The following is a 25,796-nucleotide window of genomic DNA, read 5'->3' as shown; positions in this document are numbered from 1 at the left end:
GACCTAATTATTTACGCAAATTGGGGAGGCTACGATGGGCAGGGCACTAGAATAGAATGAACGAAGAGAGAGTTTCCAATAAGATAGCGTCGGTAGACCCAAACTCCGGTAGATGAACGGACTGCAGCGGGATATAGATGCTATTGGCACCAGGGCCGGAGGAGTACATGCCGGAATAGAAGAAGATGACGACGAATGTTAGAGGATTACATACAGAGGGCTGTAGCGCCAATGATGATGATTGATCTCATTATATCACTTAGTAAGAACCTGAGCAGATTTGGGAGTATGGTGAGGTTGTGTGTGGAGGGAGCGGTCCAGCCCGTGTCACCGAGGGGGCGGTGCTGCAGCAGGTACGCCTGCAGGGGGCTGTTTCCAGAGTAGGGGGTGCTCCAGCCGAGCCGCACGGAGCGCGAGTGGATCTCCGCCACCTCCAGGTCGGCCGGGGGCTCCGGACGCTCTGGAAATATCAATTTTGTATCAATGGAACTTTTAGAATCGATCATTATATTTGCAACATATTCAGACACCACAAACAATTTCTATGCGTTTTATAAGTACCTATAGATCAATACTCTAAACTTACATACCATTGTATGGAGGAAGTTTCGTGATATGGGAAATTGGATGTATAAAATGATTTCTTACACGCGGTTAAAATTGGAGCGTTTAATTGTGCAGCGAAGTTTTCTAAAATTGATGAAAAATTCATTACTTTGAACTACGTTACAGGTTCTTGTAAGTCAAACAATTAATTACAGCATTGTTATGTGTCGTGATAGATTTCCGGTTAACGGGCAGGTATTTTTTTCAACATTTAGTGTATTTTGACTTTACGGAATTTCACTTTTAAATATCAGCACGATTCACCGACGTCAACTCTAGACGTCGCGGGCGGAGTAATTTCAAAAACACTGGTGTACAAATGAAATGCATCAAATTAAAATAAATAAAGGAATAATTAATATTCTTGTTGAAGGTAATACCTTGAACGGCGAGATATATTAAGAGCTCACTTCTTCCAAAATTGTTGCTGGCTTGACATTTGTACAGGCCGGAGTCGTGGCGCTCCGCCTGCCGCACGGACAGCTGCGAGCGGGCCCCGCGCTCCGTCCGAGCCTCGGAGATTATCAACCTTAAAGGAACAAACCGTGAGTCCTTCGTTTCATCTCTCGATGTGAGAATAGCTATCTCTGTAGTGCAACTGACCTGAAGTTGCTGGCCTCCAGCTGGTTCATGTTGAATGTCCACACGATCTGAAGAGGATCATCTCCGAACACTTCGCAGACTAAGTTTGCGGAGTCTCCGCGTCTGGTGGTCACATTTCTCGACCCCTGTTCGAATCTCGGTGGTTCTACAAAGTCAAATTTTAGCCATATACTTACACGAGTATCGTAACATTTTACAACGTTTTGCTCTTAAAAAAATAAGACTCGAATACTATTAATCTTACTAAAATTATTACAAAATATATTTGCCGTTTGTTCTTATAACTTAAGGCTGTAGTCTGGTAAAACGAAAGCAAAATTAGGAAATCATACGATTTTGCCATTTTGAAAGGAATGTTTTTTCTTAATCACGCAACAATAAAAAATATATAAATTAGATGAAAACAATATTTTTTAAAGGTATTTCTGTTAAAAAATATACTTAAAAGTTTTATGTAACTAAAATGTAATTACTTTTAGACCGGCAGATTACGCCATTTCAAATTTAGACTAAACTTAGGTATCTGGGATCTCAATAAAGACGAAGTATTGAACTAAAATTTGCTGTAATAATTTACCCAAAACCAGGTCTGAAGGTCATAAAAAAGTCAATCTGATATTGTTTTAAATTGAATATTACTACCAGAATTATCTTTTTTTTTCAAGAAAAAAGTTTCAACTATAGTATTTCAATATTTTTTTTTAAAAGTATTACCGAAGGCATAAATTTAAGTAGAAATAAAGGAAAATGTCACAAAAATGTATGTAATTCAAAATGCTTGTATTTCTTTTCAAAATCAAAAAATTTAAATTTGGCTTCGGCCACTTTCATATTCAATTTATTATCTTTAAATTATTACGACAAATTTTAGTTCAATACTAACTTAGTCTTTATTGAGATCCCAGATACCTAAGTTTAGTCTAAATTTGAAATGGCGTAATCTGCCGGTCTAAAAGTAATTATATTTTAGTTACATAAAACTTTTAAGTATATTTTTTAACAGAAATATCTTTAAAAATATTGTTTTCATCTAATTTATGTTTTTTTATTATTGCGCGATTAAAAAAAACACATTGGTTTAAAAATGGCAAAATCGCATGATTCCCCAATTTTGCGTTCGTTTTAACAGACTACAGCCTTAAGTTCTGGGTGAAATCAGTTCAGAACCGGAACTCCCGATGCTGACGGCATTTACAAGATGATTGTCAGAAGTTATACGCGGGGAAAACTGCCAGAAAGAATAAAACTAGAGCAAAGAAGCGCAAGGGCGATGTAGCCTCGGCTTTCCTGAAAAATCAGCTTCACCCACCACACAGAAGCGGGGCATAATTTCTCATACAAGCCTCTACGTAATCCTCTCGATTTATACTTACCCAATAATATAATATAAACTGAGATGATCGGAGGCGATTGAAATCATATTGGTAGGTACCCATTTATAAGTAAATTACAGGAAGATGTAGACTATTAATTTGAGTTTTTATGTAAGGTGAATTTATTAGAATATCTGTTTATCGTTTAGTCATAGGATCAATCGAAACAATACTTTTTAAATTGTGATTTTACCATTAACTCTGATGAACACAGCTTTACTCAGACCAGGCCCGATTCCATTACTGGCCTTGCAGAGGTAATAACCCTCATCCGAAGCATCTACAGCCGCCAGAGACAATCCACCATCGGGATCTATATCGGCAGAATCCAATGTCCTATAGTTCTGCGAAGATGAACCTGAAATTATAATATTTTTTAAATAAAAAATATTTATGTATTTAAACATTCACAAATAATTATTTCTTTCACATTTATTTGAATACAAAGTCCCTATTCTATAGGAATGAAGTCCTGTGTAGATTTGGGACGATAAATATATTTCAACAAAACAACGATAAAAAATTGTATAAAAGGGATATTAATATAGACAGAACAAAACTAATAAGCAAATTAAATCGTTGAAAAATCATCAAGGAGTTTCCAACTCCAATCCCTCCCCCATTTGAAAATTGGCTTTGTCCTTGAGAGCTTACGCTCTTCTTTTGGATATTGAACTCGCTTGGTGCGTCTTACATAATTAATATTCAGGGGAAACCTTGTATCAACATTTCGCCAGTCTCTTCTTTATTGTTCGACCAGAAGGGTGTCGAGCTTCTTTTAGGTAAAATGGTCTCACATACAGCACTTTATTTTCCGGAACAACAACAACAACTGTTCTGATAATAATTCTGAATAAAAATGTAAAATAAGGAAAGTGACTAGTGTTAGATTTTAGTACGTCGCTAACCTGGACTCTTCATCCACGTAATCTGAGGTTCTGGAAATCCTCTGGTAAGACACGGAAGTTGCAACGGGCTTCCCGCTAAAGTAGAAACGTCTTGCGGTTCTTGAAGCCACTGAGGAGCCACTAAAGCAAAAACAGAAAATAAGGCATAAAAATATGAATACCAACTACTTACCTGTATTTTTGCAAACCTAAGATTTATAAAATTGTATCAAGAAAATAATACCCGCTTTGAGTTTTAATTCACAGGTTCTTTTGGCTTTATATGTATTAATTCTGTATTTACACAGCTCGGTAAATCAATGTAATATAAATGGAAAATAAAAGACAGTTGACCCTTCTGGGTGAACCCCGTGGAACTCCAATCGTGTTATTATTTCAATATAAGAATAATAAATGATGAATTTATTTGAAAACTTCCGTTTACCTTGGTTACCATCTTAACAGACAAATTAAAAATTATTTTATATATCTTGATAAAAATAATTAGCGAAACCTCACCTCGAACGACAAGAGGAGCGGAGTAATTGGATTTAGCTGCTGCGTTACTGGCAACACAACTGTACGTTCCACTGTGAGATGAAGACACTTTCTTGATTATCAATATACTAAAAAAATCTAAACTCTTCTGTTCAACCTAAAAATATATAATTATTAAGAAATATAATTATGTAATTTATAATCAGCAAGGTAAAAAATGGATAAGCGAAACTCACATCTAGAGATGTCGGAATTGGTAAATTATTTTTAAACCAAGTGAAGTAGATGGGCTGATCTCCAGACATGACACTGCACGTGGCCTGGATGTTGCTTCCCTCTTCCACATTCGGAGGGAACGAGAAAGGAGCAAGTTGAGGGGGTTCTGAAATGATAACCAACGATAGCTCAGAAATAACTTAAGTTTGTCGGCATTTTTGAAGGCAAACGCTTACAACTAAGGTTAGGTAAGGATTTTATCAAAATAGAAATATATATACATACGAGTACGTATATCAACAGACATCGATATCCAGCCATTCTGCGGGATCGTCATATTTCATTGCTGGATTAAGTGTTGACTTTCTATACCGAGAAGCATTTACCATTCTGTTGATAATAGAACATTCCTATTTGATATCGCTATTTTTACATACGATGCTTCGCTATCGCTTGAAAATACGTCTCCCGTTCGAGATGTTTTAGAATCACTCAGGCTCGTTATTAATCAGCGCAGTTCAATGTCGTAACACCACAAAATTGCCCCTGAGTAACGCCTGGTAACGTCATTCAACAAAAACATTCTCGTTTTTGTTGTAGTATCTCGGCTATGTCATAAATGTTTTGTAAAATGTCCACCCTCATACCTTTATATCACCCACTCACCCTCACCCTAACCCCCAGACACTTACACACTCACATAAAAACACTTACCCTCACAGCCAATCTCTAAAATATATTTACACACACACACAATAAGACAAATGTATGTATATTTCATGTATTTTTGTTAATATCTGTCATTGATTTTGTTGTCTGTATATTTTGTTTTTAACCTGTTGATTTCTCCAATAAATAAAATAAAAAGGAATTTCATTTATTTCGGTTATTAATGTAGTAGAAAACACATCAGGTATCTCCATCTGACTCGTCTGCTTTTAACGAAGCCGCTTCGGGTGGATCCCGAAACATCCCGAACGGATAATGCTTCGGGTATTTACGAATATGCATACTGAACAAGGATACATACAGTTGCGAGTTTCCACCGTCATTTGTTGTTTACAATTCCATAATGCGTGTGGAGGGAGACTCACTCAGCACGACTAGCTGCAGTTCCCGGCGCGCCATCTCGCCCTGGGGGCTGGCCACGGAGCAGACATAGGGGCCCGCGTCCCCGGCCGCCACCGCCGCCAGTCGCAGGCCCCCCTCCGTGTCGCGCCCGTGTCGCGGGTCGGCCCCCAGCGCCACTCCTTGCCGCTCCCACTTCACTCCGCTGTAATGATATTTTTTCTTGTTTACTGTGCACGGTTTTCCTTTTCCATATTTCCACCTCCAGCTCTTTATTGTTTTGTGATAAGGAAGCTTAACTTAATAATTAATAACTAAGCTTTGTGCTACTACCAAAAGACCTCTACATGTCGGACAGGGAGGTGTTTGGAAATCAGACAAAATGAGATCTTAAGGTAGCGCGTACGTCAGTGGGAAGGTCGAGCCGATTTCAGCGGTTAACGGTTGTTCGCAGACCTCAGATCCCGGGAGACAATCACATTGCGTCATTACGTAGATCAGTGTGTAGATTACAAAACCAACGCTTAATACTTCGGACACCGAAATCTCTTATACCCGACCCGGAAATGTTAAAAGGAGAGAAATTTGAAAAAAACTACTCCTGTTCAATAACTCCACCCTGCGTATTTGGGTCACATAATCTGTGGAAGTCGGTAATTACAGAATATTTCGGTCGTTTTTACTTTTGAGGATATAATACAAACGATACAAACAATTTGATGATCAAGGCGGAGACGGATTGCGGGATTATGAAGCAGGACTGTAGGTACCTGATAGGGAACCCGGAATAGGGGCAGTAGACGGAGACGTTGGCCCCAGCGACTGCGCGGATGGGAGGCACAAAGCGGATATATGGAGGACCTGGAAACATAAACATACCTTTTCAAATAAATTAATATTTTTAATAAAATGAATGGTACTTAATTTAACGGGTTTAATAAAATAATAAAAGGATACTATTCAAAATTGATAAGTCTTAGGTGCAATGGTCGAAATGATTTTGACTTTATCTTTACCTAAATATTGGACGTGTGTATTGATGAGTGAGGGAGTGAGTGGGCCGATGATGAATGAAGATTTTCTTTTTAGACATCAAAGTGAAATTGGTCTAAATAGTTACATTTTGGATCACATTGAACGTAATTTTTTTTTTTTAATTTCCATACTTCTTTTGGCCCTCAACCGAGTTTTGAAGGTTATCACTGTCTGAACATTTTGTTAATTATCTATATTGATAAAATTATTTTTTCTTAGTAAAGATATAACTTACTCACATTACAAATTCAAACCCGTTTTAAAACTACCAAAATTCAAAAAGTTTACACTCCGCGGAAATGATTCCGTTGATGCGCCTGGCCAATATTGACGAAAACAATGGCTCATTAAAACAACGCTACCCATTTATTACAAAATTTTCTAATTTAAATACGAAATGGCAGCCGGTTATAGCTAAAAAAATCGACTTTTTCGAAAACTTCAGCTCTGGTTGAGGGCCAAAAGTAGTATCGAATATATTTTTTTGATATTTTTTGCATTCCGAATAACCCAGAAGGCAACTTTTTAGACCACTTTTATTTAAAAATTCAGAAAAAAAAATACCGGCCCACCGCCCATACGCAGTGTGTATGTATTCTACCAATTATAAAATTTTGGTGTCAAAAGCAGAAAATAAAACGAAATATAATTAATTGTGTTGAGATGTTCAAACCATAAATGTTGAGCCTAGCGGTGTGTATTGCCTCTCCGACCGAGTTGTGCGCTCGGCAGGAGTAGAGTCCCCCGTCTTCAGCTCGACTGCTGCTCAAGTTGAGGTGCGTCACTATCTCCTCACCCTCCGGGTTCTGGCTGACGGAGTACCTGAGGAGCGGAAGCGTGCCCGACTTACAAATGGACAACAGTAAAGCAAAGGACAACATTTAACAGTATATCATTGTAAAACATTTAAGTTTGTAAGTGAAAATTCTTGATGGAAGCTCATTGTAATTTATTATATAAATAAAAGATGAGTGATACTATAATCCACAAATTTGGAATATCTAGTGACCGGTTTCATCGCTTTCGCGACATCTTCGAGACTGGCATCTTTATTAAGGAGTTAAATGTATTTATACAAAACAGAGGTAAGGATAGAGAATTCAAAGTTATATAAAAGTAAATTAAATAAAGTTATTTTTATCTTAGCGATCATTTTCAAAAAAATTCGGGTTAACTATTGAGTTGATATAATGCTATTTTAATGAGTTTAAGTATTTTATTTTTAAATAGATAATTATAATTAAGACCACCCTGTAGAAAAATTCATAATCAGAGGATTAAAATAAAATAGTAAATGATCTTCAAGCAAAGAAAGAGGAATTTCCATCAAAGCAAGTATGCTACTAGTGAATTGCACAACACAATCTTTTCATACTATAAAAATATACTACCTTATATAAAAAATGTCACAATTGACTTCTGTGATTTGTGATTTATAGAAAAGTTACTGAATATTATGAAAATAATGATTTGAATTCAATCGACACTGAAGTAGGCAGTCTTAACGAAGTAAAATTTATTTTGAAAATATGTAGAAAATAAATCAAATAAAAAAATTACTCAATTTGTAGGATTAAATTTACTTTCTAGCTAATGGCAAAATGGCGAAAATAGAAAATTATTTGATTCGAGAATTTGTGTAAATTTTTCCAAATGATTTCATGCAGGTCGTCCTGCATCCTGAATGGATGTGGAGCAGACAATCCTTGTCTGGATTCTTGGAAAGTCGCTTCATGCATTATTTCCCTTAATTTTTTTGCAGTGTTACGATTGTGGCACCAGCGGACCATTGTCAACGCGCGAAGTTTAACTTCAAATCGACGGGATTTTTCTCACGACAAATCTCGTTACTGCCCAATACATGATGGTTCTATTGATCAATATGTCACGTGGATGCTCTCCAATAAATTAAGTATAAATGTTTGTGGTAAATTGATAAAAATAATAAGGCTAGCCTAATCCTGGAGCAAATGACCGATTGATAAATTAATTAATATAATAAAATAATAAAACAAAATAAAATAATTAAATAATATAGATATAAAAGTAATAAAAAATACACATTTTTTTTTATTTCGTAATTATTTACCTATTCCATAAGTGGTGACACACAAAATTTATAAAGATATTTATTTATTTTATACAAATATATGTTCGGACCAATTCTCAACCTTAAATATACCTACCTACGTGTGAATCTATGTAGATTCCCAAATGTTTTGTCACGTCAGTCTTTTCAAGATAATCATTTCCAAGAGCGATATTCAGATAAATATTTCGTTTTTTACCAAAAATGTAATTTAGTTAGATTTTTTAATGTTGAGACTGAGCTTGTTGATACGAAGCCAACTTGCAAGATGGTGAACATCTAGTTGCATTTCGTTTTCAAGATCTTTTACGTTACGATTGCGATAGTAAATAATTGTGTCATCTGCATACAGTTGAAGTGTACCTTTAATACCCCAATGTGTAATATCATTGATATAGATTAGGAATCTGCTCGTATCTTTATCGTATAATACAGGTCTCAGGCTCTACCTGTGCGAGGGGGGTAGTTCTTGTCCGTCTAGCAGCCAGGAGAAGGAGGGGGGTGGGGCCCCCGTGGCCGAGCATCTCAGGGACACGGGGGGCCCGGGCCGTAACGCTTGCTCTATGAAGGTGTACACCAACTCTGGGGTTGAATCTACAAATAAAAGGCAAGATAAAAAAAATGCTTTTGTGACGACGACCATTACTATAATATATTAATTTGTATAAAACACAAATTTGTGAGCAAAATAGATGTAAATTGAGTACACGCACTAGAAAAAAGCGTCATTTGAAATTCAATTATCCGTATTTTGTTCTAATGGAACTCCTATTCTGTTAATTATGAAACTACAGGGATACGTTTTTGTAATAAATCTTAACATTACGTTAAAAATTCATTAAAAGAGTAAAGGACCTAAATATCAACCCTGCGGAGTTCCTGTGTAACATACATCCTCTATGAAGCCGTTACTTTAAATTATTTAAGAAAAAATATTAAAAAGTAACGCATAAATTATGATAATTGACCTCCCAGTCGGAGTTCTGCAGCGTCCTGCGCGCTGTCCTCGGCGGTAGTCACCAGGCACTGGTACACGCCGGCATGCTCCTTGCTGAAGTTGGGCACGCGCAGCACGCCGAGAGCCCCCGCCAGCGGCGCGCCCTCGTGCACCCAGCGCACGGCGCCTCCCTCGGCCCCGCGCACGCTGCAGTTCAGCACGGCCGTGCCGCCGGAGTTCACCACCTTGGGACGAATGAGAGATGGATCGGAAACGTGTTATTGACTTATGAATAAATTTATTCATTTATTATATTATGGCCCAAGCCAATTGCAACACTTAAATGAAGAAACATTTATGGAAGAAACTGAAAAGACGGAACATAAATACGTGTAGCAAAGATAATCAAGGACAGTATATTCTATACACTAGTATTAAAAATAAAACGATATTCAAATAGGACTTCGTGCTAAGCCATGCCAATCCTTCTTCATCCCACACTGTGTCTATGAAATTTTGATAAATAGTAAATTTTTTACTTCTGGCGACACACGGTTGGGAACATGAATAGAAGTTTATTGCATCAGATATGGGACAAAACTGTTCATTTACATCATGTGAACACTAATGTATGAAGCCATGTTTATAAATTGAATATTAATAGAATTGAGTGTTCAAAAAAAATCTGAAACAAGTAGAATACAAATTTCATTTGCACTTTCCAAATGATACAGCTTCTTTAAAATTTCACAACCTTGATTCATTAACACACATAAGAGATACCGTATCTTCGATCAGATCTACTTTACAAAATTGTAAATAATAAATTTGATTCCCCAGAATTAATTAATCTGCTCGATTACCGTGTCCCCTCCAGACCGACTTGACGGTCTTATATTTGATACTTCATAACATCAAAACTAATCATCGGAAACATTCTACCATCCCTCGTATATGTGAAACGTTTAACAAAAATGTTAACAGTCTTGATATATTTAACACTCCATACAATAGGTACAGAAAATAACTAATAGGTTTGATTCAGAATCAGAGAATAGGCGTTTTGTCTTTTTTTGCTTTTTATTTCTCGTCACCAAATCAAATGCAATTTTCCACTCCTACTTTCCTCCATTCATCCTTCACCACTTCATCTTCATCACTTGTTTTGTCCATATTTATTTTATTTTAATATACAGTATAAATATTCTTATATATTTTTAACCGTCGTCGCTTTATTTTAGAATAATTAAGTGTTATTGGACGGCAGGCCCTACTATTTTTATGTATACATTGTTTACTCTGTACATCAGTTTGTATTCTAAATAAATAAAATATTTCATTTTGTACAACGGTAAAGGGGGAATTCTCCGAATGGTTAATATGGCAATTGTGGCCGTGTGGTGTTTGTAAAATAAAAATAAAACAAAATTATGAGTCCTACACAATTTGGGAGAGCAATAGTTCGCAGCGCGGCACGTCCGCCCCGCATCGGGGCGCTTAGCTACCTGGTAGGGGGGCTCCAGCGTGACGGAGAGCGGCTCCAGCACCGTGACGCGCGTGATGGCCTCCACCTCGCCCAGAGGGGACACGGCGCGGCACGTCCAGGCGCCCGCCACGTCCGGCCCGGCCGCGGGCTCCAGCAGGCGCGCCCCCGGCCTCTCGGGCCGCGCGCCTAGCCGCCACGACACGCGCGGCGGCGGCGCCCCTTGCGCGGCGCACGTCACGTCCAACGGCGCGCCGCGCGCCACGCGCACCTCGTCGGGCGGCCGCCACGTCAACCGCGGCGGCACGTTCCCGCGGTTCTCTGCAAAATTCGACACTGTTTTTGATAAATTGTGATTCAAAGAGTCTTATAAGGACGAAGAAAGTTTTTAAAGACAGTGAAAACAATTCGTATAAAGGATATTTAAATATTTAAAGAAAATAACAGCCACTAAAAACAACAAAAAAAAAACAATATTTCTAAGTAAATCAAACTTATAGGCTTAATCATAATTATAATTTTAAATATGTTACTGGTGTTTTTTAACCAGTGGGTCGCGATCTTATCGCCAACAGATTTGCACGGAGAAACCCCAGATTAGTTTTTTTAAAACAAGTGAAAATAGCAAGTAACAAGTCCAATATGAATGTACCTTATTCTTAGAGGTGGGAGTCAGTGCTATTCAAGCTCTTGACGACACTGCAACCTGTGAAGATCAATTGTGACGGGTCCCCGTAAATAGTTTTCGCCCTCTAAGCTCAGATCTATAAAGAGCCTGGCTACTGTGTGTAAGGCGAGAGTTTAAATTTTGTCAAATCTCCCCCTCCAAGCCCAGGCCTATTAAGAGCCTGGCCACTGTCCGGAAGGCGAGAGTTTACATTTTGCTAAATCTCCCCCTCTAAACCTAGGTCTATAAAGAGTTTGGCTTCTGTCTGGAAGGCGAGAGTTTACATTTTGCTAAATATCTTCCTCTAAACCTAGGTCGATAAAGAGCCTGGCTACTGTCAGGAAGGCGAGAGTTTACATTTTGCTAAATCTCCCCCTCTAAACCTAGGTCTATAAAGAGCCTGGCTACTGTCAGGAAGGCGAGAGTTTACATTTTGCTAAATCTCCCCCTCCAAGCCCAAATCCGTAAAGTATCGGGCTATTAGGTAGGGGGCGAGCTCTTTAATATCCTCAGGCTTAACCAGTGGTCCCTCGAGGATGAGACTCCTTTTATGATGTAAAGCATCACATTCACGTAGATTGTGTATAGGTGTTTCCTCATCTGCACTGCAGAACCTACATCTAGAATTTTCAGAAAAGTTCATTCTAGCGAGGTGTTTGTTTAGTCTGCAGTACCCTGGGCGGGCTCTAGTGATAATGTACCTACATAGCAGATGAATGCACCTACATTTAAGAAATAATAAAATTTCTTAAATATTTGATTATTTCCCCCTGACGTAAATGGTACCGTACCATTCTACAATCAACATACATAAATGATAACGACAAGAAGAGTAGACGCTTATTATTATCGCAGCTGCTCGCGGAGATGAGCTCTACTGGTGGGTTGTGCCCACACATGCCGCTATACGTACTACGTAATACGTACCCGGTACCCCCATTAAAAGCTCTGAATAATAAATAACGCACATTTCCGTGTACTTTGAACGGAGTTTTTATTTTGATGTTTTAACTTATAAGTGACCTAAGAGTGAGTAAACCTTCCCTTCCACGACGACTTCTTCTAAAAACTCAGATATTGGACTTGATTACTAATTCTACAATTAATTATTCAAAATTCACCTAAAAATGTCGAAAGAGTTCGAGGAAAATGTTCGAGATTCATTTATTTCAAATAGCATATTCCTATAGAACTAATTAACTACGTGTCTTTGATGAATTCTTCGAATTGTCTTACTCCGGAGGATCGCAGGATAAAAACAGATTCAACATTTTTAATTACAATCATTAGTTCTAAGTTCGATTGTTGCGTAATCCCGGATTTAATAAATAGTAACAAGCCGATACGTAGATCTAGACAAAATACTCTATACTATGATTGTCACCCTTCTCAAACCGACAATCTTTGTCACTCGCCTATACCGCGTATACACATATCTATCATATCAACATTTTTAACACGAGTCTCTGTGGATTCAAATAGTCTCTGTATAAATATTTGATGATGTTCTATACTGACGATTAATTTGCAAAAACCACTTATGCTAGCGAACTACTGTCAACTTATTATATGTACATAATATACCGACTTTTTTATATCTTTTGTTTGCCGACATACATATATATTTGTTCTTGTTATTTTTATTTTTCTTGTTGTAAATATCCATGTTTTTATATTGATTTTTATTTTTGTATAACTGGACGCGTTAAATTGTTACATTGTAAAAGGTACGTGTGGCGTAAACAAATAAATAAATAAATTCCTACTCCGGTAGTGTAATTTTCGTTGGGATCGTAACTCGTAACTCGTAACCTGTAGCGATGTTAGCTCTCAGCTCTCAGTACGTCAAATTTTGAGTTATAACTCGACAGTAGCTTCTTACTGACGACATTTTATACGAATGTTCTAATTGTAATCAGTTCACCCTGTCAGTCGACTCGAGATTTCTCGAAAAGAAAATTTTCTTTAGAAAACTCGAGTTGATTAGCTTGACCGATCGATGAATACATATAATATGGTAAAGTGACATTCCAAGCGTGATTTGAATGGAAAAAAGCGTCTCCGATATGAGTGGGTAGATTATTCCACAACCGAGCAGCTATTACCGTGAATGAGGAGGCAAAAAAATAGAGCCGTGAATGGAAGGGTTTTCCTTACGTTACCAGAACGAAGAGATAGCCCACATCGTGATAAAGGTTGAAAGACATTGACTTAAACTCTAATTAAAGTCACAGGATACCTTCGTAATTATTACTTATTTATTTTTCGAAGATACGGGCATATTGGAACATAAATTGTAAAAACCGTCAATAATCATTTTCCACGGCTATGTAAGTTATTAATCAAGCGTACACAATAAAATGACCCCGTAATAGAATATAATAAAATGAACGTGTGTTATCTGTTCATGAACAGATAACACATAACACATAACACACGTGCATTCTACATTACTTTTCCCATTGTAATATATTTTTACTAATGACTTTTTCCCCTTTGTGTTTCAGAAATCATAATTGACAAAAATCACACTCACGAAGGATGGGGCACTATAAATAAAATACTTTAACTCATTAAAATAGCATTATATCAACTCATTAGTTAACCCAAACAAATTTTGATAATGATCCTTATGATAAAATCTTCTTAAGATCTTTTATTTTATTGGTTGGTTGGAAGAAATTGCCATTTGGCAATAAGCCCGCCAATGTACAAATAACATTATGTACAAAAGTTAAATAAATAAAATAAAAATAACTTTATTTAATTTACTTTCATATAATTTTGAATTATCTATCCTTACCTCTGTTTTGTATAAACACATTGAACTCCTTAATAAAGATACCAGTCTCGAAGATGTCGCGAAAGCGATGAAACCGGTCACTGGATATTCCAAATTTGTGGATTAAAGTATCACTCTTCTTTTATTTATGTAATAAATTGAATGTAATTTGGAGTCTTGTCCTGTTGGGCATCAGATATTTCAAAGAACTTGCAAGTATAGGGCAATCGATGACATTGTTCACAAGTTTAAATATGAATAATTGATCTGCAATCACTTTTCTGTACTCCAGAGTTTGATTACATTTGGAGTACAATCAAATTCGTATTTTATTGAATTTATATTTTTTTTTCTGGATCCTTTCTAGGTTATTACCATAAACCTTATATTGGGGATTCCATATAATAGAAGCATTCTTCAACTGACTTCTCACATATGTGTTATACTCGTAAAGCAGAGTTCATGTTTTAATATTTTTGAAGTCATTAGACATTCGCATTAAAAAACCAAGCATTTGTATGCCTTAATTGATAATTTCATTAATATGAATATCGAACACAAACTTGGAATCTAAAACTATTCCCAAGTCTCTTATGATGTTCTTATTATTATCGATCTAACCATCAAATTAAAGGGAGAGTTATTTTTGTATTTCGATTTTACACTTCCTGAATAGTTGTGCTGTTTTTGAATATTTATTTATAACAAACAGCTTCTTGCAAACAATATACAATATAATCTATTGTAAATGGTAAAACTACGGCCAGTTAAATGCCTCCGCTAGATAATAACCATCATGCCTTTATCCACACCCGGTGGTGCATAGGGCTCCGTTCTTATAGTTCGCTTCGGGTGCCAGTCCAGGATAAATGCAATACTTTCCCCGCTAGGACATTCTAGGCGAGTAAATAATACAGTTCTGTCTGTAAAAAAGAACCAAGAAGAGTGCTTTTCGACTCGACGGCTACTCTCAGAAAGCGTAAATCGAGCGGAGGTAAGTCCCCCTCGCAGCGTAGTGTTTGGCCACCGTGTTTCAGGTTTCAAGTTTCATGTCACGACGCTTGTTGAGGTCTCGGGTTATCGAGCCCAGAACCAACAAAAGGCTCGCCTTGAGATCAATTACACCGAGGAACACAGTTTTCGTTGATTTTTATTGTTTTTATTAATTTATTATTTTAAAAGCCCGTTAGGGTTGTATAAGAAATATTATAAGGTCTGGTCATGTTATGTCTTGTGTGAAGCTAAATCATAAATAACTATCGACGTGCTAATAAGCGACGTGATAATAATTTCTCACCATGGTTGTTTATCGTACTCGCGATCACAATGGAACATCTGTGAACACCTAATATTGAATGTCAAAATATTTACGTTTCGCGACGTATAATCCTGCTGCGCAATCACATATTTGAATTTCACCGGTGTAAATATGGAAAATATTCCAAAACTTCTATTTTTATTCATTTATTTATTAATTATTATGTATCATGCTATTTACTGCATTAAGCCGGCGGTTGGCGAGCCAAATGTCAAGAAAAGCAATCACCATAGTAATTGTAATTTAATTTTCATTATTTTGTATTAGATACTCCTTACTATTTTGAAAATGCAATATATTGTATAATTTTTTATAGTAAACGGTGATTTTTCGCCTATAAACTTTGTTTATTTACGAGGAAAACAAAAAACAAACCGACACGAGCGTTGACTACACACGCGTGGACATATGACCGCGATAACTTAAGCATTTTTATTACTGTGCATTGTGATCGGTAAAATGTTGAGCATGTTTTTAAGCACGTCGATAGTTATTTGTGGTTGAGCTACTGGTGAGTGTAGTCATCGTGTACATTTTCAGATTAATTTTTAATTTGTCTCCGGTGTAATTTTTCAAGGGGTAAGGTAAGTCATTGTAGAGTATTTCTGACTGTCCTAAGTTTCTCTTTACTTTTGTATTGTGGTAGCGTTCTTGTTCTCTGCTATTATATTTGTTATGTTGAGTCATCGTCTTGTACGTCTTGCATGTTCCTCAGTGCAATTTTGCGTACAATTTTTACCGTCTCAATTTTCGCCAAGTATTTTATGTCAAACTGGTGTGTTTCTTCGTACAGTTCAGTCGTAGGGGTCAAGTAGGGTGAGTTGTATGTTAGTTTAATTATTTCATTTTGTTGTTTTTTTATTCTTGTTATTTGTTATGCCTGTCTCGTTACCGGTTCCTTAGAAGGCGATCATGGAGGTCAATTTGCTTTTAACTTAAATTCGTACTTCGCGATTTTTTAAGTTTTTGGTACGATGTCTTTAATTTTATTGAAGAGGGTATTTAATGAAGCCATTTAGTGAACCCGCATATGTGTTTCGTCCATTTTAATTGTCTGTCCATGTTGAGTCGTAGGTATGCCGCGCGATCTAGTTCTTTGAGAGTTTATTATATTATACGCTGTTGTATTATATTGCACTTTATAACTTTAGATCTGACACTTAATTTTGACTATCTTTTGGTTTCTGAATCCAAAAGCGACTCCAGTATTTTTCTATCAAGTCAGCTTTTTAAGTTACGGGATACCTTATCTGTCCCAAAAGTCGTAAAAAATATGTCCTTTTCAATTTCAATATCTTCATCGTCGGAGTCACTTCGATCTTTACCATGCTCGTATTCCTGTATTTCTAAAGAGGGTAATTCTTCGAAAACTGGCACTGGGATGAATGGCACCGAGCCTATAGCCGATGGTGAACTGAGATACTATATTTTCCTTGTCCTTTTCTTGTTAAAACAACACGACGTTAATATATTTTAAATGAAAATTCTTTTCGAGTCAAAAAGACGTACACATATACGAGTAAGTTAATAGGTGTACCTGAGCGTGACTGCAAACTGTCGACGTTTTTTGAGTATATATTTTTTATATTCTTCGAGAAAATCCTCTCTGTTACATGAACTCCCGTCACCCGAAATAAAACCCGAGATATCTTGAAATGTCTCACCTTTATTCATCACACGGGTTTACTACACACACACACATAGACATTGTTCCTACCACTAAATACTGTACCAGAGATCCCCTAACTTTCGCGCTGCAAACTTTTCAAATAAAGTTACCATCGGCGCGCGGAATCCGGAGACATGACACCATAATTTATTTTGACATTTGAACATTCATAATATAGAATTGTTTTAACCACTAGTTGCAATTCAGAAATAATATATCGACTGTGTTCGGGACAAAGGCTTCAAGCCGTTTTTAATTCATTTTTTCGAACCCGTGACAAGACATTGTCTATTCATTGTAGAGTACATTATAATGTGCATTAATTGCAATAGAGAATCACTGACTTTAATCACCATAATCCGAGTGGTGCAAAGATCTCGATCATCTATTACGGGAAGGTAAGGTGATCAGTCATGCGGGACAATGCAATACTTCAGTGGGAAACCACCTTTAAAAATATTAAAAAATATGTATTTCATGCCAACCTTCTCAAAATATTAACGCGCCAATCACTAGCCTACGAGGTGGTCGTTTCTTCGCCAATTTAAGTTACCATTGAACTTCGAAAATATAACCGTAATATTATCTTATAAATGAATACTAGACAACGACGCCGACGCGCGACGCAGCGACGGCGCAGGGTGTCTAGTATATTTTCGGCGTCTTTTATTGTATCGGCAGGAAAACGCGGAGATGAAAATCCCCACCGCGAGAACCGACGGACTGAAATATACCTGGAAACGGAGCCTCGCGCAGTGCTACCTAAATATATATGTATCGCGGACAACAGTTGTATGGACATAAAATGTATCCTCGTAGGTAGGCTTCTCGACTTATAGCGCTGACGCCGTGTTTATGCGCTCCGGAATATTGAAAACTCCGTTTTATTTTCTTTGGCAAGTAAGAGTCTTATCTCTCTATTTACGCCTTGTAAATAATAAAAGTCGTCAGTTGTTATGGAACGTGAGCACGTACGCGGATCCTCCATAATAGATTTAATATTGTCGTGTAGTCCGGCCTCGGGGACAGCGGACAGCCCTCGAGGTGTTCGGGACATAAATTGGTTCGGTACCCGGCACCGGGTCACCGTTCACCGTGCCCAGTCCGACTTCCCACCTCCCACTTCCCGCCTCCCGCCTCCCGTCTCCTGCCAGGGGCGAACCCATAAATATAAGCGATTATGCGCAGCTTACCATTGTATTCGAATATCGACAATAATGTTTCGTATGAAGTATTTTTATGGAAGAATAAAAAGGATTATGTTTTTTTTTTTAAATAACAGCTACCGTTTAAATATTCTTCCAAGAATAAACGTAAATGGCATTGTCATTAATATGTAAAACTTTTTATGTAAAATTTCACAATACATAATTGTAACTGTGAAAAAATTGTTAGTGAATATGTGTATTGGGGCATTACTATTGATAATTTTATTAAATGGAATAAACATATTACCAAATTATGTAAAAGATTAAGGACAGTTATAGACAGCATGTTTAGAATAAAATAGTTTGTTCCAATAACAACATTAAGACTTATTTATCAATCATTAGCGGAATCAATTATTAGGTATGGTATTACCAGTTGGGGCCTTTCTTGTAAAACCAACATTTTAAAAATTCAATCTTTACAAAACTCGGCTCTTAAATCAGATCTGCTAGAATTGATAAGGAAGAGGTACCCGAACTTTTTTAAAAAGCGAGGGTGCCTGTCCGTAAATGCTATTCTATGGCTCAAATTTGTTACTAAAGGTAGATATCAATTTGATAGTAACTACCAGAAAAGGTATGTACATATACATAATACAAGGCTAGCACAACGTGAAGGCTCGTCAGTACCGAGGTTTGTAAACAAGTATGTCCAAAGAACACTTCATATCATTTTCAATAATATTCCCAAGCAGATCTTTAAAAAAATGTTGACAAAACTTTTAAGAAAAAAATAATTAAATGGCTTATACTTAACAAGACTTTATATTGATTGTCATTTTATGTTAACGGACATCTTTTTAAATTTTTGTAAATGAATTTTGTGTAAAAAAAATACTTATGCTTTTAGTTCTTAATAATATTTATATTGTTTTTTAAATTTATATAATTTCTCTAACGTTTTTCTTTGTAAAGGAAAAACAAGAAACCTGCTGACAAGCCAGTTTCGCGGTTTAGAGGGTTTCATTATTTTTCCTTTTATATTTTCTGTTCATGTTTACCTCCTTAAATAAAAATAAATACAAAAAAAAAATAACTATAAAGCGCGCCCGGCGCCAGACCGTTTCCAGTGAACAAAGAAACAAGCAGATTATTCAAGATTATTTCTCCATAAAAAAATGTACGCTATATTTTACATCTTAAACTCAGTTGTGGTATTTTTCTACTAAAACGAGATTATAAATATTATTTGAAGATTCTCCATACGGAAACTAGTATTTCTAACATTATTTCCCAAGGACTATTTTCTTTCGATTCGAAACAGTCAACACCACCCAGACTCGAGGCCTGGGCACTGAAACGACGAAGTCCGAGGCCAAAATTTTAAGGTAATGATTAGTAAAGTCTAACACAACTAACTAAGGTAACTGAGGACCTATGTACTTAACTATGTATAGTTTTAGAATAATAAACACATGTTAACATATTACAACAGATATGAAGAACATTTTACAGAAGGCAATATGGAAGTCTAGGCATCCACAGGGCTTATGACCTGTCGTTGGCAGGTTTAAGTGGCCACTTGACACACTGTGTAACATTAATCATTTTCTGCCTATGTTTTAACATCCAAATTTCCTCCGACTCTTCCATCTGTTGATGTTTTTGAAGTTAAAGAGCTGAAACCTTTATTGCTGCGGGAGATTCATCTGATTAAATTATTTCACTTACATACTGGGCGACGCCCGAAAACAGCTTCACAGCCTTAACAGCTTCCTAGGAGGTTGAATCCAGTCCTTGTCATGTCAAATAAAATTTTGAAAAACTGAAAGCATTGAACAATATTTTGAGTTTGTCCAAATTTTAGATTTTATTATCAGACAAGGACTGAATTCAAGTCCCTGGGGAGCTGTTTACATTAACATATTAAAACAGACACGAAAAACCTTCTCTAAAATGTTCTTCATCTCTGTTGAAATATGTTAATATTATCAGCTCCTAAGGGAGCTTAATCCGGTCTTTGTCTACAAAAATTTGGACTAGTTAAAAATATTGTTAAATCCACCTAGTCCATGAAGAAGTATAGAAATTGAAAAAATAGGATTGTCAGGCGTTGCCTAGTATGTAGGTGAAATAATTCAATTAGATGAATCTCACCCGCATAAATAAAGGTGTCTGCTCTTTAACTTCACAAACATCAACAGATGAAAGAATTAAAGGAGTATATATGTTCAAATATGGGCAAAATGGTGAATACACAGTGTGTAAAGTGGCTACTTAAACCAGCCAATAACAGGTCATAAGCCCTGTAGATGCCTAGACTTCTATATTACCTTCTCTATAATGTTCTTCATCTCTGTTGTTAAATTGTTATTAAATTGCTTTTAATATTTATATGATGTAAGTACAAATTTATGAACATTTTTCGTAGCTTACCTGTAAAAAAAACATTGCTCGCCACTGCTTTCTATACCCGACTCGCCCCTAGTTCGTCCCTTTACGGAACTTGTTTCATTTAATAAGAAAGGTAATCGCGGAAACTTTTCACGAACAAATTGGATCAACTCCTTTCAGGAAAGAAATAGTCCCCGACATTTCTGGAGAATTATCAGAGGTGTCTGATACGGTAACACGGTTATTTTTATTGTGTGTGATCATTCCCTTTTCAATCTGCGCGCGGGGTGTTGTAGGTACTCGTATATTGTATAGCGCTATATTTTTCCTCGATGTTCCTAATAAAATATGTTGTATTAATGACGTATGTAACAATAAGTATGTAAATCCATAACTGGATTTTATCGAAAGGAAGAGATTGCTGCGAGAATAAATTTACTGTAGCGATGTCTCGTGTACTTTTTTGCTTTCTGTTTTCTTTCTTTTCTTGATAGTGTTCGTAACATTGCTCAAATAAGAAGCCTTTCAATAATTTACCACAAAATCTACGTCAAGAAATAAATTACCGAAAATTTAAGGATAAATTGAAGAAAAGCTTCCTGACATAATTAACATTAAGCGTATTTTGAAAATAACGATGTTAGTATAATATGTGCCTGTGTATATCGGGTTGTGGTCCTGTGGCTAGTGTCTCGGACTCACGGACCAAAGGTCCGTGGTTCGAATCCTACTCTACCCCAACTTGATTCCCATTTTCTAATAGTGAGTTATTTACAACTCGTTGAAAATGGCCCTCAAAATTAAATATTTCGGTAAATCATAAAGAACGCAAATATTTCTTTTTATAAAACAAAAAAAAAACAATTTTTACATTTTGTGTTTTTATATTTTTTTTTTAGGGGTTAAATTTTCTCAATTTTTAAATTGTTTGGTTTTTTTATTTATTTTACTATTTTGTTTAGCATTTTTTGTTTCTTTTTTATGTTATTTTGTAAACTTGCCAAACACAAGAGCCAGACTCTTTTTTGTCAAGTTCAACCTTAAGTGTTCCATTTTGTTACTGAATGTAATGTAACAAATACGTTTATTTCTATTTTTATATATTTTTAGCTTTTTAATCTTTTTTTTCTATTGAATATGTTCTGTAACTTGAATTATAAAAATAAAACTTTTATTTTATCGGTTGGTTGGAAGAAATTGCCATTTGGCAATAAGCCCGCCAATGTACAAATAACATTATGTACAAAAAGTTAAATAAAATTGTTTATTTATGGTAAAAAGGATTTTTTTTTTTTGTTGAAATAACGTGTTCATTAATTTTCATGACACATTTCTTAAAAGTATTCAATGTTATTAGAAGAACCAATAAATGTGATCGTTTTTTCTAATTCACTATTTTTCGATGCTAATTATTATGGCTTAACACGGTCACAGTCTATAAAGCTAAATAAGTTCACGAATACACCTATTTTGTTTTATTGAAATAAACGGCACTTAGTGCCTTTTACATATTAGTTACAAATACAGTTAAATATACATACATGTAAGTATTATTATAAATAATACAGAGCATTTGAAACAATATTATTAATTTATCAATAAAGAAAGTCTAAAAAAGATTAACAATATAAAAAAAAATTACCAATTATACAATTATTGATAAAAAATGCTAATTTGGAATTAAAAATACTTTGAGCTAGTTAAAAAAAACTATGAAAACAATTTTGAATAACTAAAAGATTTAAAAAAAAATTATATGTATTATTATTTGAAACTAATACTTAGTAAATAGTATATATTAAAAATATACAATGATGTAAAAAAAATTAAAAAGAAAAATATATTTTGTAATCTTTATATGTATGATTCCTCTGTACGTGTGATGTCATTGAACTCCTCCTAAACGGCTTAACCGATTTACGTGCGGTTTTCAGAGAAATATAGATCGTTGCGCTGTGCGAGTTCGCAGATACTAAAATCTTCAATATCAAATGTTTAAAAAAAGTAAAGAGCATAAATGTTTTATTAATCGATCTACCAGGGTTGCATTCAAGGAGAATGCATTTATAAAAAAATGAAAAGATGTTCTTTTTTTGTGTTTTGAAAAAGTTTGTTTTTGAATGTTTACAAACAGCATTTGTTTTTTGTGGATCTCAATCAGATTATTTACTTAAATTCCTACCATTTTATTTGTTTTTACTGGATTTTTGGTAATACTAAAATAATATTTAATTCAATACATTTTTAAAAATCGTATTCCTACATAAGTACACCCCTCTGTTGGTGAGAAGACCGAAGTTTGAAGTTTGCAAAAAGAATGCCATGTTTGGTGCCATATATATAGGTACATACTTAAATTTAATATTCAAATATTAACATATTTTAGTTTTCGAATTTAATCACAAACAAGTACCTAGGTACCTACTTATCAATGAAAGGTCTTTTTTCTTTTATCCGGACAGTTTTTGCACGCTTTTACCACTCAATCAGGCATTTTTTTGTTTATTTTTTTGTTTTTAATTAAATGTCAAGATCGCGTCAAATCTCGGCTGGCGGTTAATGAATGACTAAATCCCCGTTGGGCATGAGTTGAGTGTCATAATTTAAGATGGCTCAGGGTAAAACGCGGTCTGATTTTTCTTCATCAACACGTATTTTCTTATTTTCTCCCTGGAGTATGGCACAAGAGCAGTGATTTTTGCATGATTTTGATTTGAGCATGACGAGGACTTTTGGGCCCGGTTGTTTGATCGTTAATGAAAGTGGTGTTTTGTTATAGTTCATTTTATGAACGAATTCGGTTTTACTATCGTTCTACTATCAATGCGTTGATTCACCCGCGTTTTAACTTGAGTAAAATGTAACGGCTGTTTTTTCGATTCTAAATCTCAAAAATGGAATATAATATTTTAATAATTTTTACACATTGTTACAATGTGGAATGTGACTTTGCAAACGTCAAAAAAGCGAACAAATGAAACCATGGGACAACATGGGATATTTAAATGCAACAAAGTAACATCGGTAAACTGAATCTTATAATAATAATAAAGTTTGACAATTTCATATAGTAAAAACCAAAGAACAATACCAAACAATATTTGCATATCTTATTTGAAAACAGATGAAAAAGACAACAAAAATATGGTAATCCAACAAGCTCTGAAATATTGTAAAGTAGGTACATAATAATATGATATTTATTATGTTCTTTGTTCATACCATTATTTATAACTTTACGGAATTATTTTTAAAAAGAAGACAATATTTGATTGCCACAAAATTGACCGTCCGAGGTTTGGTGAAAAAATACTGTCAAATCGTTTTCAAAATGTTTTCGTTTTTTCGACAATAAGTAAAAAAATTCATCATCGAACGAAATTTCCGATTTACATTGATCATAATAAGCGTAGTCCGTTCGGCATTCGTAAATAAAAGCAATACTGAGAGACGTGAGTAAATAACGACAACCGGTAAACGTCAAAAAATGACATCATCTTCATTATTCTGCTATTGTACAAGTATAACGGTTTACTCCGACATTGGCGGGTTGAATTTTTAACTAATGGTTAAAGAGTTTTACGATCCACCGTTAGTTACTGTAGATGAAACAACCCATTTATTCCATTTTGAACTATTTTTACAGATGTATTACTGTTACTAACGATCAAGCAACCGGGCCGGGCCTTAGGCAATCGGCGCAGGATAACGAGATATTGCACACCTTTTTTGGTCTTGGTTAAAAGCAACAGCAAATCTCACAATGAAGATACGAAAAGATTGAAATGTCAAACTCAATGTCAAATGTCACTTAGTATATAGTTTATCGAAAATTCTAATATCGAAAAAACGTTTGCTGAACCAGGTAATGGCAGGCAAGCCAACGTTCGGGCAGGACAACGTCTGTCGGGTCCGCTAGTTATAAATAAAATCAATAAAAGAAACGCAAAAAGAAAAAAAATCACTAATAAAGAAGTTTAAATAATTTTGAACAGTAAAGAAAAAAAATGGTTCTAGAACTATTAGGTACTTACTAGCTTCTCCTACCCATGAAATACAGAAGAAGAGCCGTTCTATATGTACTAAACTTCACGTGCAATGAGTCACCAACCTCTTGGTACTCATTGCCTAGAATGTGAAGTCTATTGATGACTGCATTTTTACCATATGATGTCAAAGTATTGTTGCCACAGTATTGGTAGGTTTGCCAAGTTGTCCCTTCCGGTACATTAAAATTAATTAGTGATAAAATTGCAATAAACAAGGGGTGTCAAATATATAGTGGATTATTTTTATAAGTTTAATAAATCAGTTATAACTCTCCTATCGCTTAGTCTTAATAATTTCAAAATAAACAGTAACAAATTATAATTTAAAAATTCAATACCAACTCCTAATTTAAAATTAATAAATCGTAAAACCTTATTTTGGGCATTTTTAATACAATATTGGTGCCTAGAAAAATGAGGAGCCCAGATCGTAGAGTTGTACTTTAAAATGTTTCTTACAAGTGACGTGTACATTATTTTTAATGTATTTTGAGAATATCTCAACAGACACGAACGGAAAAACTTTTTGAAATTACGTAAATCTCAACTGAGATGAAGGAATTATTGGGAATGCAGTAATCTACACATTTACAGGGTTTATGACCACAAGAGTTTTAAAATCAATTGAATATAATATTACGCGCGTACCTACCTATCCCAGTTATGTATGTAGAGCGCCCACTGAGAGTACCACCACCTATGTAATATAAATATATACGGCTATATGCGCTATACGGTGTACGGGACGGAGACAGCAGATTGTAGATCTGCCGACCTAAGGTCAGGCGGTGAGTGGGCCCACCCTAACCTCACCTAACTCGGCATTCATCGATTCTCATCAAACCCACACCACACTACCCCAAGTATGGTGGAACACTACACTAGGGTGGAACTAACGTTCATATTGCTCGAATAATTGCCGCTTAACACAATATATGGTGTCATTGTATCTCTATTATACGACACGCGGAATA

At 35.5% G+C, this 25,796-nt stretch overlaps 1 protein-coding gene across 1 annotated transcript in view; it reads right to left on the bottom strand.

Annotated features, from left to right (window-relative positions):
* LOC148277877 (cell adhesion molecule Dscam2-like) overlaps nt 1–25,796 on the bottom strand; it is a 67,022-nt gene that overhangs the window by 16,795 nt on the left and 24,431 nt on the right. Inside the window, exons 2-14 of the mRNA XM_088232258.1 lie at nt 10,818–11,131; nt 9,344–9,557; nt 8,825–8,969; nt 6,960–7,108; nt 6,022–6,112; nt 5,278–5,456; nt 4,204–4,349; nt 3,989–4,124; nt 3,491–3,610; nt 2,776–2,940; nt 1,210–1,354; nt 987–1,135; nt 271–460 (exon numbers count right to left, since the gene is read on the bottom strand). Coding sequence (XP_088088384.1) covers nt 271–460; nt 987–1,135; nt 1,210–1,354; nt 2,776–2,940; nt 3,491–3,610; nt 3,989–4,124; nt 4,204–4,349; nt 5,278–5,456; nt 6,022–6,112; nt 6,960–7,108; nt 8,825–8,969; nt 9,344–9,557; nt 10,818–11,131 — 2,143 coding nt within the window. The remainder of the gene's footprint in view (nt 1–270; nt 461–986; nt 1,136–1,209; nt 1,355–2,775; nt 2,941–3,490; nt 3,611–3,988; nt 4,125–4,203; nt 4,350–5,277; nt 5,457–6,021; nt 6,113–6,959; nt 7,109–8,824; nt 8,970–9,343; nt 9,558–10,817; nt 11,132–25,796) is intronic.

Source organism: Micrasema longulum, unplaced genomic scaffold (assembly GCF_059751315.1).
Source record: "Micrasema longulum isolate JH-2025_06_02 unplaced genomic scaffold, ASM5975131v1 h1tg000963l, whole genome shotgun sequence".
Taxonomy (NCBI): Eukaryota; Metazoa; Arthropoda; class Insecta; order Trichoptera; family Brachycentridae; genus Micrasema; species Micrasema longulum.
This window is presented reverse-complemented; position numbering and strand designations above follow the sequence as displayed.